At 37.4% G+C, this 13,842-nt stretch overlaps 1 protein-coding gene across 1 annotated transcript in view; it reads right to left on the bottom strand.

Moving 5' to 3' along the window:
* The window catches only part of LOC150091288 (neuropilin and tolloid-like protein 2), a 175,462-nt gene that overhangs the window by 35,713 nt on the left and 125,907 nt on the right, over positions 1–13,842 (bottom strand). Inside the window, exons 3-4 of the mRNA XM_090383103.1 lie at positions 13,027–13,204; positions 9,595–9,785 (exon numbers count right to left, since the gene is read on the bottom strand). Of these exons, the coding sequence (XP_090239229.1) occupies positions 9,595–9,785; positions 13,027–13,204 (369 nt within the window). The remainder of the gene's footprint in view (positions 1–9,594; positions 9,786–13,026; positions 13,205–13,842) is intronic.

The raw sequence follows: 13,842 nt of genomic DNA, 5'->3' as shown, positions 1-13,842 counted from the left end.
AACATTCCTTGAATCATCTAAGCTTCAGATTGGTCCTTGGTGAAGCGCAAATTTTGGCTATTAAGAAATTAAGTTATTGCTTATAAATGTCACTTGCAAAGGAGAATCTGTTCTACTTGCAGAAATATTTTTTATCCAGATAAAACAGATTTAGAGGATATATTCACCTTGAATTAGACTGATTCTAGAGTAACGGATTACAGCATCAAAATAAAATGTAGTCTTAACGATTTAAACAGAAAGAGAGGAATTTGTTTTGAATTCACGCCAGCTATGTAAGAATACATAAAAGATAAAAATTGGGCACAATTATTGCGAGAATTAATTACTGTGTACATAGAAAGTAAGTCATGATTAAACTTGAGAAACTGGAGCGGAGAAGATGGTGATTGTTAGAGGAGGAAACATAATTGAGCTGTTTCAAGTCTAATGTACTTCTAGAGCACAGTGAAGGAATAAACCGTGCCCGAAGACATCATCAGCATTATAAAGATAATTCTGATGGAGAAGACCATATTAAGTTAACGTAGTCAATGACAGCCTGTTTATACAATTTTACTGTTGTTGTTGTTGTTGTGTCACATTTCAACGAAGCGAATCCGCTGATTAATTCCATTCAATGTAGCCAGATGAAAGAAGATGCAAATGATCTGCCAAATGGAGAATTCTGTTTAAATGTACGCGCCTTTAATTAAGAAACTTACCTATCTAGTAAATAAATAAAATGCGGGAGAGTAAAATGGAAAGATGTCTATTTGCCAATATTAATAACCAGATCGTTGTCAGTTAGCTGAAAGATTCGTTCAAGGGAATTTTATAATAAATAATATCAGGAGTATTTCAGGATTGGAAAAGTAAAAGGTGGGGTCATTTATACACAGATTTAAAAAAAAAAGAGTTGATCCATACATATCCTTGAGTGCCTTAGTTCGAATGATGAGGCAGAAAGGAGTTTTTGCTGAGCAGTTCGATTCGCCAGAAAAGAGCATCCACAAAACGTACAGCACAGAGGATTCCTAGTCACATGTTTAAGTAATTTCTGAATTTACTAATGTTTGGTTCCCTCAATGCATTAATTAAATCAACAGCATAAGAGTACGTTCTGTTGGGGTTTTTATGCAATGAGAGAACCAAACAGTAGTAACTTGTGGTCGGTTTGGTTCGTGCGTGTCAAAGATTGTTTGTAAATGAGTTCCTATTCCTTTTCGTTTGTACTTCTCTCGCAATATCATGATTTAGTGCAGTTATCAGATCGTTCCGTATTTCCCCTTTCTTTTAACTTCAATTTAACTCCAATGAGCTGTTTGCCATACCATGTTTACAGAATTCTAACTGCTCGTTCTATAAATATACATTTGCAAACTCCAAAAGAATCGTTATAATCGCACAGTATTTCTCGATCTCCTTTGTAGCCTAATACGTCCCTTTCTTTTTTTTCAGCATAAATGTAAAACCACACAAACGCACACACCCTCGTTTTCTATAAATGAATAACATCTTTATTTTCCATCGTATCTTTACACTATTTATGGTTTATTTTGTGAGTGTGGTTTCATTTTTGAGGCCCTTATGTGTTTTTAAACACGTGCGCATTCATTCGTATTTCTGCATTTCGTAGGCACACTCCTGGCGTTCACCGTGCATGTACGTCATCATTCCATTTATTTGTGCATATCGTTCTCTATACACACACTTTTACTATCGTGTTGATTACCAGCGCTAATCCCATCCCATTGATAGCGCTATCATATACTTAATATTTACATATTCCGATCTATTCCTTTTCTATTCGTCGGCCTATGATTCTTAAACTCCAAAGCAAACTGTTTATTCCTGTTTTCTGCAATATTTTAGATTTATTTTATGCCTTCTCTGAAATTGAAATTCACGGCTCTTACTGCAATTCTTTCATATAAAATACATTTGGAACCGTTCAGTTTTTCCACGTTTTAGAGTTGAAGGCCGGATCGGGGTTGATTGATATTTATCAGTTAAAGCGGTCCCAGCCAACCAATGGCAACACCGCTGTCAGTTACATAATTTAGCAGTACTCTTATATACTCCCTCTGCTGTTTGCCCAAGTACAGGAAGGGAAAAAACTGCCATGACCAAAAAAGACTGATATGAATAAACTGAGAATAATCAAATTACATAAAAAATAAATATACATATAATTGAATTTCAGACAAAGTCCAAACTTCATTTGAAAGAGCCACATCTGTTCACAGTCTGTTGGAAAGCCAGCAGAGCCAGGAGCTGCCGAGAATAGAAATGCCAAGGAATTCTGAGAATAGAAATGTCAGTGCAAGGAGCTGGAGTTGCAGTGGATACAGCAGACTCAAGCCTGCACGCTTTCCCAGAACTTTAGGTAATTTGGCATTACACCATACCGCATTACAAATCCGAAGCCTTCCAGATGCAGAAGAGTCTTCTGCCTAAGAAATATTGCAGTTGACAAGGCTTGGAAAGCCAAGAGGTTCACCTGTTAATCAACTAGAATTGTCTCGCAGCCTTCTGCCATAAGATTGAGATTACTAACCCAAGATACCAATTCAATTCGTAGATCGCTGTACTCCTCACAGTTGTACATAATGTTCCCATGATTCTCTTTCACCACAATGGAAACTACATCTTTCAGTAATTCCTAAATCATGCAACTTTGCATTAATCGAAACATGACCAGTCAATTAGAACGTAGCTTGTAAGTTTTGTGCAAACCATTTGCATTTTATCGAGGCTGCATTTCTTAACTCTGGGAAAACGTTTTGTGTAATCTGCCTTTTATCACAAACACTCCAACGCTCTTGCCCTTTCTTTTCTGGGATCTTCAAGGATGTCCATCTCTATATTCAGAATCGAACAGGGAATGTCACGGAAGATGAAGTAAGCCAATGCACAATACACCAAATGCAGATCAATAGGCAATTTTCCAGTCACAATCTGAAAAGTTGGGGTCGACACAGTTCTGCATGCCATGCACATCATAAGGAGCATTACCCTTTGAATGGAACTGAACTTTCTAGTAAATACTTTCCACTTACACGCTCAAACCAAATTGGTGCACCATACGCTACCATGGGGATAAATACACATTCATACAGCAAGTTCAGGGCCTTACCTTTTATTCCCCAGCCAACGCTAGCGATTTGAGTAATCATCCCAATAAATGTCCTCACCTTTTCTGATAGATAAGTAACATGTGAGTTAAAAGTAAAAAAATCAGTCAAACATAATGCCTAGATATTTTAATTTCCTTGCCGATTTTAGGCTCCATCTTCTACTCGAGTAGAAGACACCCTACTGGGTGTCTTCTACTCGAAAAATGATCTTTCAAGACCATTATCCTTATTTTGGTTCCTGCTACAGTCAATTTATGTAACCTATACCAGTTATTAAGTTCAAGCAAAACCTGCTGTGACCTGGTTTGTAGTTGCATCCGTGAATTTCCTTCGATTCTCAGCACAAGATCATCGGCATATACCACCATCTCTGTATGCGCCAAGTCCCTACGCAACGAATCTTCCAAAACTAGGTTCCACATTAGTGGTCCAAAAACCGATCCTTGTGGGCACCTCCTGGTCACCTCTCGTACAATAGAACCAACTGACGACGTAACAGTCACTGTACGGTGTGTGAAGTAGCCCTGTACCACCCTAAAGATCTTAGTTGTATAGCCTGCAAGTCTCAACATCACAAGAACGCTGCTCCATTGAATAGAGTCAAAAGCTCCCTCAAAGTCAATAAAGATTCCAAGGACATACTTACTGTTCGAGCCTAATATATAGTTTCGCAATGCCCGAAGTGCATCTTCTGTTCCATGACCTGGAGTAAACCCATATTGTCTGCCAGACCTGTTTTTTTTTTCTCAGCATAGTTTGTAATCTGTCTCGCCAACATTCTTTCAAACACCTTTCCTAATCCAGGGAGGAGGGCGATAGGTGGATAAGATCGTGGATCATTCTTTGACCTAGATGGTTCCTTCAGTATCAGCTTTAATAAGGCATCCTTCCATGGTGATGGAAAGACCCCGTCACGCAGGCAGCTATTAAAAACTTCAAGAAGGATCCCTGGTATCACTCGATGAGCCCGTTTAATGGCCTCTTCTTCAATGAGGTCCATCCCTGGGTATATTTATTGTTCTTTATGCGCTGTACTGCATCAGAGAGCTCAATCAGGCTAAAGGAATTCTCGTCATATACCACAGAGTAAGCACGACTAAGCCTTTTCATCAACATCTGTTCATCATAATATTGCTCAGAGATAGTATCTCCAATCAGATTATCCAAGATCGCCGACATACTTTCTCTCCAACTCGTAGTTTCCTCATCAACACTTCGAATAGAGTATGACATATCTCCATTATATATTTTAGTCTTGCCAGTACATAGCTTATATACAATTCTCCATGGGTTCTCATTGTCCACTGTCCTAACCAACGTCTCCAGGCAGTTAATTTTGATTTAGATATCATACGCAGGTATGCACTCCGTATCCTCTGATACTCTACTTTAAGTATATTAACTTGCTCCCCCCCCATTGTTACGCCGACTTCTTTGGTACCTTTTCCGCGCTTTATGGCTTAACTCACCAGACCACCATTTAACTGGAATCCTGTTACCGTTATTTTGCTTCATAGATGGGCTAGAAGCCACAAAGAGAGAGAGCGCTGAAGTAACTCCACTGCATTCTCTCCAGACATCTGACTGAATGCACCAATGCCCAGATTCCAATATGGGGCATAAATATATTCATCAAACCTATTCCACTTTGCATTTTCGATAGCAAATCGTTGTAACTGTTCCTGCAACGAAGCTATTTTTGTTATGTCCCTGACAGAAAATACAATGGCCCAATGATCAGAGCAGACCCAGTCTGCTCTTAATTGCCAATCGTCCACGATACCAGCTACCCTTACGTTACAGATTGTCAAGTCAATATTTGATTCTCCATTAACAGTGAAGAAAGTACTTTCTGAACTTGGTAGATTTTGCATAAGCAATCCACAACAAGCTAAGAATTCATCTAGTTAACGACCACGATCATTTGTAATTCTATCAAACCAAGATGCTGATCTTGCATTAGAATCCGTCGCAAATATTACCGAATTACTACCCAAGCGATTTTGAACCAGTTCCATGTATCTAATGTAGATATTGTCCGTTGAGTGATGACTATACATACAGCATAGATAGAATGATGCAAGATCTGACTCCACCCCTATGCATACTATGTGTGAAGAGCACAACGAATTTATAACAGTGATAACTACGTCCTTATTAAACACTACAATTTCAGCTCGAAAATCTGGTTCGTCTGCACAGAGTACGCGTGCTGAAAGTGGATATCCTGTAGGTCCACCTTTAACTATGCAGACTATATCAATATTCTCTCTGCTGGCTGCGTACTAGTCTTCCTTCATCAGCCACCGATCTTGATCTCTGAGCATTAATCTGTAGTATACGTAGGTTACCATTCGATTTTGCATAGTACCGATTAAGAATTAAGTGATTATCAATATCAGCCTTTAACGTTATCAAATTGCCGTGCTCTTTCTTTGACTAACAAGTGCATTCACGTATTCTAGACACTGTTTACTCCTTACCTCCTTACAGAATGATTTGCGGCTCGAGTTTTTGCCTTACAATTGGAACAGATCAGTTGTTCTCGCTGATGAGTACAGAATGTGTAGGAGTGTCCTGTACCTGCGCAGTGACTGCAGACAGAGTCTGTACGGTAACATGTTCTGGTTGTATGACAAAACCCTGACAATTATAGCGCAAGGTAACTAAATGAAAGTCATTGAACTTATACGACATGAAGTCAATGAAAATCCTACCATGCAGTAACAAATGACTTCTAATATGCATTCAGACCTGGAGGACCCAATTGTTTCCTGTTTTTGCTTTATTAATACTACAAAAACGGACAAACATCTCCGTCTCCACTTCCTCCCTGGAGATATTTAGTAAAGTTTTGTTGTATAAGTCTTCTAACAGGTCTTCCTTGCTGATCGTTTTTTCCACATCATACAATATTATTTTTCGCCCTGGCTCTTTTGGAGTCGAGAGAATCACGCCCAATCGTTTAATGCTCTCACATTCCTTTATCTCTTGCAGCTCCTTTTCTGTTTGCATCTCCAATACCACACCATTATCCCTAATCTTCTGAAGTCTGCTTATCCTAATTTTCTTTAAGCTTCTTTTAAGCTCTTTAGTTACTGCTAAACACACCTCATCACTATTTTTCAATCTTGATCCTCAGCTGCTTTCACTATCAGAACATTTCCTTCTGTCCCATCCAATGACAAGGAAGACAAGCACACCTGACTTTCATTTCTGCCCTTAATTTGCCCAATTAAGGGCAGATATTTACCTGTCGGGTAAGGGTGAAGGTGTAAGTCCTTTTCAATTGCAATTTCTATCATGATTTGCCTATTATTAAGAGAGAGAGAGAGAGCTAACCTTACGTTTTATGCCATTAATTGCTGATGATTAGTAAATGGTCATCAATAAAAACTGGCCTAGTAATTTTAGTTTTGATGCACATCAAATAATTTAGAGTGGCATTTATTCATGTACATTTTAATCCAATCAGTATACTGAGTATTTCAAAAGTCACCGAAAAGTGATGTTGCGTGTTGGAGCATATCTGCTTTGTGGTATAACTTTGGATGGATGGTCTCACTGCCCCTGATCTTTTTCATCTTCAACTACTGCCTTAAATTTTTAATTCGGAGGTAAAAATAAACCTAGGGATTAATTGTTATTCCGAAGACAGGGTTTTACATTTTTCATGTCATTTTTCAGATCGGACCAATTTCTCCCATGAAAATATCATGGTTTGGCCATTCAATCATCCACAGAACAATATGTATAATAAGGACCTAGCATTGAAGCCTAGTGAGCGTCTTGGTCATGTTGAATCGTTGAAGAGAGAGCGAAATTATAAATGGTCATTACTCTTCATGGACCAAGTAATTTTATTCACAGTGGAAACTTATTTTGAATGCCGCATTTCTCCAGTTCCTGAAATTAAATTTCTTCTAGAAGTTCACCATTCCTTTAATAATCCATTTTGTTAAATGCACCGGAGAGCAGCTCTTCAGTGGGTTGGAAAAATTATTTTCTAAATCCACCTTGATTCCTAGAAGATTACAATCCAACCCAACCTTGAGAGAACTCGACGAGTAATTTTTCTTAGTTTTGTTTCTCCGAGTGTGAACATCAATATTTTAGTAGTGAATTCTAATAACTCATTCTAAAAACGAATAAAATGTTCTCCTTCCTTTCTTTTGAATAAAATTTCATTGCTGAGTAAACATGGTCGCTCATTTCATTGCTTGGACAGACTCGATCAATTTCTGTTCAGAACTGGTTACAGAGTAGTATATATCTTTCTACCCTTACATCCCTTGATCCCGTAGAAGTTTCCCATTTCCTTTGTGTTTGCCTATGCGACATCATCAATCACCTTCACAAGAGCGCTTTGTAGACATAACAAACAGTTACCCGTGCGGTAAAATATCCTGAGGATTTTACCAATACTAATAATAAAAAGGCACTGATGTCCTTTTTCTTGTGAACGAAGCTGAAGATTTATGAGACTCGATCCTAAAACGGATCTTTGAATATCGCTCTTAGTAAGAATACTTTCAGCATATCAAATAAATCATTTAATTCTAGCGATATACCATTTTATTAGCTTTTAAATAATAAGAAATGGGTATGGGACTTAATGCTGGTTGCAGATTGTAAAATGGAAAGCATTTGGATTCCAATGATGAGTGAAGAATTACAACGAAAGTATCATAAAGTCATCATCCAACGAAATTTATGAATCACGTATGAACGGTTTCACAAGACTGCTTTGTTTAACAATAAGCAGCGAATTAACCAAGGCCATGGGCAGTCAATTGCGAGTGTTTTATGATAGGTTTATCTGTTTGAAAGACATGAATTTTTGTTAGGAGAAACCACTGATCTCCCGCGGATGTGTAGTAGTTTCTCCTACCGAAAACTCTTTGAAGATCTAAGTGTTCTGGATACGGGAAACGAACCCGGACCAGTGGTAATGCATGACAGGGCCCATAGGGTTGTCTGGAATCGGGTCTATTTGGAGTCTCTTCAAGGGATGGACAAATAATGTACTGCAATATACTGCAAAGACAGATTGATTTTCCTGTCTTTGCCTTGGTGAAATTCCTTATAAGCTAGAAGTTGTACGGATTCTGAAATGTTTTTAGGTAAGACAAACTTTTCACTTTTAAATCCTGAGCAGACACCAGAAGTTAGAGCTGCACCTGCATTAGTAGTTAACGCTGAGCCGTCTAGAAAGAAGTAGTTGTGCCATTATTCTCTGAAAATCTCAGCGTGCTAGCATTAGCATTAGTTGAGGCATATGATGCAAGAAAGAAAGCTTATACAGCATCAGCCAAAAAAACAATCCTTCCCATTTCGCCCATCCGGTCACTCCAAATGTTTGTCTAGTTCAGCCTTAAATTTATTTTAAACTATCAACTTCACAACAGATGGAAGTCTGTTCCAGCAATTAACTACCTGTTGGCTAAAGGGAAACTTCCGCATATGTATTCTACAACTGTCTTTCCTCAATTTGAATCCATGCCCCCTCAGGTTCTTAGTCTTAGCAAGCGGAAGTATCCCGTCAGAACTGAGCCTGCTCAAACCATTTAAGGCCTTATACACTTCAATCAGATTGCCCCGCAGGTGCCTAGTCTCCAGATGTTGCAACTTACAGGACTTAAGCCTTTCCCCGTAAGCGTACCCCTTTGTTCCTCTCAACAATCTTGTTGTCGTTCTAGCAACTCTACATCCTTCCTAAATTCAACTACTAAAGGTGGGGTCTGACCATTGTCTTATACAAAGGGATAATCACCTCCTTGTCTCTGCTATAAATTCCTGTATGTCATTGACAAAACTCCATGACCTGCTCTGGTAGCCTGTCTGCACTGCTCAGAGAACTTCAATTACTCCCAGGTCTTTTTCATTCTCCACCTCCCTGAGTGTAATACCAAACAGTTGGTACATTTCTCTTGGGTTACTTCTACCCATACGCAGTACTTGGCATTTGTCAATGTTAAACTTCAGTTGCCACTTCTCAACCCATGGAAGATGCGGAAAGGTCAGGGAATGACCACCGCATATCCCGGAGCAATATGGCCTTAGTTGATAATGTTCCTAAAAACCAAATAACAAACAAACAAACATAATTATGGCTAAGGGTTTGCTAACTTCCCTCGCTGCCTCCTTCAATATAACTGGATAGATTCCATCCACCCCAGATGCCTTTTTTTATGTTTAACTATATATATATATATAACAAAGATTTAATATATGTATTTGTTGGTATACACACACACTAGTATATATCAAATTTTTTTCTTTCAAAGTTCTGTAATGAATATTTGTTTCCTCTTTAAACACAAATGCAGCAAACGCCTCGATAACTATTGAATTCTTTAAATTAATTTTTAAAAAATCACATTTCTTTCTATTTAAATAATGTTTCTTTCTATTTATCTATCTATCTCATCTCGATTCAAAGATCATTTCTCAAAGAGTTGCAATTGAGGCTTACTTTCATCCCTGAATTCAAACATCCCGTGAAACCCTTTATGATGGATGATATGGTTGGACTTAAAGATGATCTCCGCTTTCGGATGCATTGAGAGAAGCGGAGTAGGCACGTCTGTCCCGCAGTACCGACCAACGAGCTGTTTGACATTAAAGACTGTTATCGTCGATATATCTACGTAATCCGTTAGACATCTAAAAGAAAGTAAAAGAATATGGATCAGTGATACGGTAGAAGGAATATTTACCATGAAAAACTTTCATTACACACCTCAAATAAGCGTCATTTCAATTCGTGGAAAAAAGCCTATCTGTACAAAAAGAATCACATAACGAATGATAATCTTGTTTTCCCGTTTAGAAAATTAGCAACGAAATTGAAACAACAAATCTAGTTGAATTCATAACTTCAAAAAATATAATTCCTGTCCCATTTTATGAAAAATTGCTATTACAGAAACCGCTTCCAAACCTACAAGGGAGGGGAACATGCTCAAGTAAACCAATTGTAGTAAAATCCGTGCCCAACCTTCATTTACCTAATATAGATAGATTGATATCAATCAGAAAGTTTTGTCAGAATTAATGTAGATTCGATACTTTCTGAGAATATCTATTGTTTAAAATTTGAAGTCTGTAGATTTATTTAATCAAATATAACAGTAAGTTTTATTTCATGTGCATCGATACCTTACTTTTGTATCAGAAAAATAATTCCCTCTTCTCATTACGTAAGAGATTAAATGTACTAAACAAAGCGCCAAATCCAGTATTAAGATTAAAAATGGCTACCTTCAACTGCAATGCGTCTCTAATAGTAAAATAATGTTACTGTCGCATTTCTGCATCAATCGTTCATTGAACTCATTTCATACATAAGTTGCATCGGGAGATTAGTTTAAAAATATAAGACTGACACCAGTAGGAGGTGCTGTTTGTCCATCATTGAAGAGAGCCCCTTTCGGATTAATAATATTACTCCAACCATCATCCTAATGATCATCGTTTAGGAGATAATTGCCTGGATATGCTTAAAATCACCATCTTTTCTATCGTTACAGAGCTGTTGACCTCGTTTAAGTACAACTAATTAAAATAAATTCCCTTTTTTAATGGAGACTACACGGGGGCCGTATATTAGTAAGTAATTTGTAAAGGTTAGTTTTAAAATGAAACATGAAGTGCACATAAGAAAAATGAAACTCTAAAAATGAGCGAGATTAGACTGAGTTTAATTATGTTGGTTACCTTCTATTTGCAGCCTTAGCACGTTTCTCTTCGTTAGAATCATCTCCAAATTGATATCGTTACAAAGTTGTTAATCCTAACTATTATTTTTGAATTCACGCACGCATGTAGCTCTTAATTCGTTGAAAATAGAGTTTAGATATTAGAATTCAGCACTAATTTCTCTTTTTTGTTTCATTATTTGATTATCACGCAAGGGATCATGTCAGTTGGGCGAAACACAGTTCATCGTACGACAGTTTGGTTTATGATAATTAGGTACAGCAAGATAGCTGCCAAATATTTTGGAAAATAAATGAAATAAAAGGTTTAGAAAACCAAAGAACTTTAGTCATTAAGATTTTGTTATCTGTTTCATTAGTTTAAAAGTATTTAAATTGGTAATTTTTTTGAAGGGTGTTAAAAAAGATTCCAAATAAGTTTGTTTATTTGTTTAATTAAACATATCTCTATTTACACTGAGTGTATCTTCATTTTTAATGCATTGAAGTCTGTGTTCTAATAGCAAGAGATGGTTTAAGATTGAGAACCTTGAAGAAAGTTATTGGCATAGAAAATTTTCCACGTAATATAATAATAATAATTATTATTATTATTGTTCTTATATTATTTCTCCGTGATTAGGGTTCCACCTTTTGTTGCTACCAATTACACAAGATGGTTGTTATGTCTGGTGTTACCGGTGGTCGAGGAACTCTCTTACTATCCTACACGTATTCAGGATTCTGACTTCCTGGAGTTCCTTGTCGGTGTTCTTTGGGAGACCTTCAGCTGCTCGGCTGTTACGTAGGGTCTTTGGCACCACAGCGGTGGTTGATACAAAGATCGGGATGGTCGTTACTTGTTGCAAATGCCACATCTCTTTGATCTCTTGTCATAGGTTCGTGTACTTCCTAATTTTTTCTTCATAGGTTTTCTGGAAGTTTCCAGTGTTGAGCACTGTTATGTCAATTAGATAGGTGGCCTTTTCCTTCTTTACCATTATTATTATGATGATGATGATACCCGGACGTTGCTCAAATCCGTATATATGTATTATCTATTCACAAGTCGATTTACATATGGAGGGTGAAAAATCAAGGGTAATTCATAGGGGGGAAACTGTGCTCCCTCCGCCTATCTCAGGCTGAGGGAGTACGGTTTTCCTTACAGCCTCGATTGAACGAAACTCTTACAGTGGTTGGAGGGTCCACCCCAGACCTCACCAAGCAAGTTACGACTGGCGAAACCTCTATACTGTCACCAAAGGCTCTCTCCAAACAATGTCACTCATTGGAACGATCGCAAAACGAAATGACAGTGTAACTTCACACCAGCTATCCTTATCTGTAAAATAGTAGTCAGCAGATAATATATTTAAGTCGCCAATGGCGAAACAAAAGCTGATTTTTAAATATTAATGAGTATCTACAAATACATCCTGAGGGTTTATAAGATACTTTTCCAGAGGAAATGAAAATAAACGAAAACGATAACTGTGAATATTGTCGACGGCTATTTTAATCACTAAATTAACCCGTTTACAGCATGGAATATTAAAAGTTTACATGTTCGACCTAGCTTTATCATACACCCAATTCTCGAATAGAATTCATTGAATCGAATTACGCACGCACCCTCCAAATTGTCTTTAAGAATTGTCGCACAATGAACTGTCTTGAAACGAATTTACGTGGGTTCCGGTAGGGAGATGACCTACAGCCTTGTAGTGAGCATACTGAACTCTGCCGTCTCCAGACTTATGTCTATAGTGACTGAAAGAACATTTTCTTTGGGTTCTCAAAGGTGGTTGGGTTTTTAATAAATCGATATGGAAATTCCAGTTATAAATTTTAGAGCAATTTCTTTTAGTTATGAATTATATATTGTTCTGAAAAATTCGACGTACTGTTCATTAGGTTGAGTAACCAAATGTCACCGAATAAATTATGATCACGAATAATTATCATCTAATAACGCAATAGTGCTAAAATTTGCACACAAATATCCCTCACAGGTAATGTTACTCAAAGTTATACATCAAATCTTTTTAATAATCATATATACTGAGTGATTTACAGAATAAAAAATTATATTAGCTGCATTTAGCTCTTGTACTGGATCAATCACTTGAAAGAAACTTCGCTTCTTTAGTATTAGTAAGAGATTTAAATAATAAACTTCAGTTAGATTTAATATTTTCACGTACCCTTTAGTGTAAGGCGGTTCAAGGTCAAAGACGAAGAAAGTAAACCGGAGTGTTTCGAATTCTTGTCCGATGAAGTTATAATAGCAGTCAAGATTCTCAGGATATTTTCCGGGATATTGAGGGGAGGAGAAATTGCCAACCTTGCTGACCCGGCTATCGAACTGGAAGAGGCACCTGGCTGAAAGTAATAACAGATAGTATTAAAAACACTTCTTTTGAAGACCTTTAAATAGCTGTTAATAACAGAAAAGACTTCCTTAGCTACTTGAGTTATGTTACTGAAAACAAACTGTGATCTAAGGCTGATGTACTTGTTTGATGGATGAAAATAGTTGTTCCCTAATTAACTGAGACTAACTCCCCCCAATACCCTCTCAAAAGAAACTTCAGTAATGTGATAAATTCCTTCTCCCGAACTGTAGCTCAAACATAGCCACTTACTACCAATCATGGAACAATTCCAGCCACCATTCTTGTAAGTCCTAGTAGACCAACGTACATCCTTAATGATTCTACACGAAAAACAAAAAAATAATTAAGATTAGGCGCAGTGTACAATCTAAATCATTTTAGAAGTGTGCATATCACATAGTGATTCGACAAATGAGGAACAGGAAAACATCGGTCCAGAATTAAAATTAACATTTCCTTTCCGTCGAGTTTATTTATTCTTTTAATGCAGCACGAGAAGAGTCTTACATAATGCTGGTTTGCACTGCATATCTCTTTGCAGAACAACCCGTGCTCCTGCATGTCTAGTGACTTCGAAATGCAGCTTTTAGAAATGAAAGCTGGTACCTGGTTGTTTCCATGACT

Source organism: Mastigoproctus giganteus, chromosome 1 (genome assembly GCF_048544385.1).
Source record: "Mastigoproctus giganteus isolate SK-2022 chromosome 1, ASM4854438v1, whole genome shotgun sequence".
NCBI lineage: Eukaryota > Metazoa > Arthropoda > Arachnida > Uropygi > Thelyphonidae > Mastigoproctus > Mastigoproctus giganteus.
Note: the sequence above shows the minus strand (reverse complement) of the source record. Positions and strands in the feature narration are given on the sequence as shown.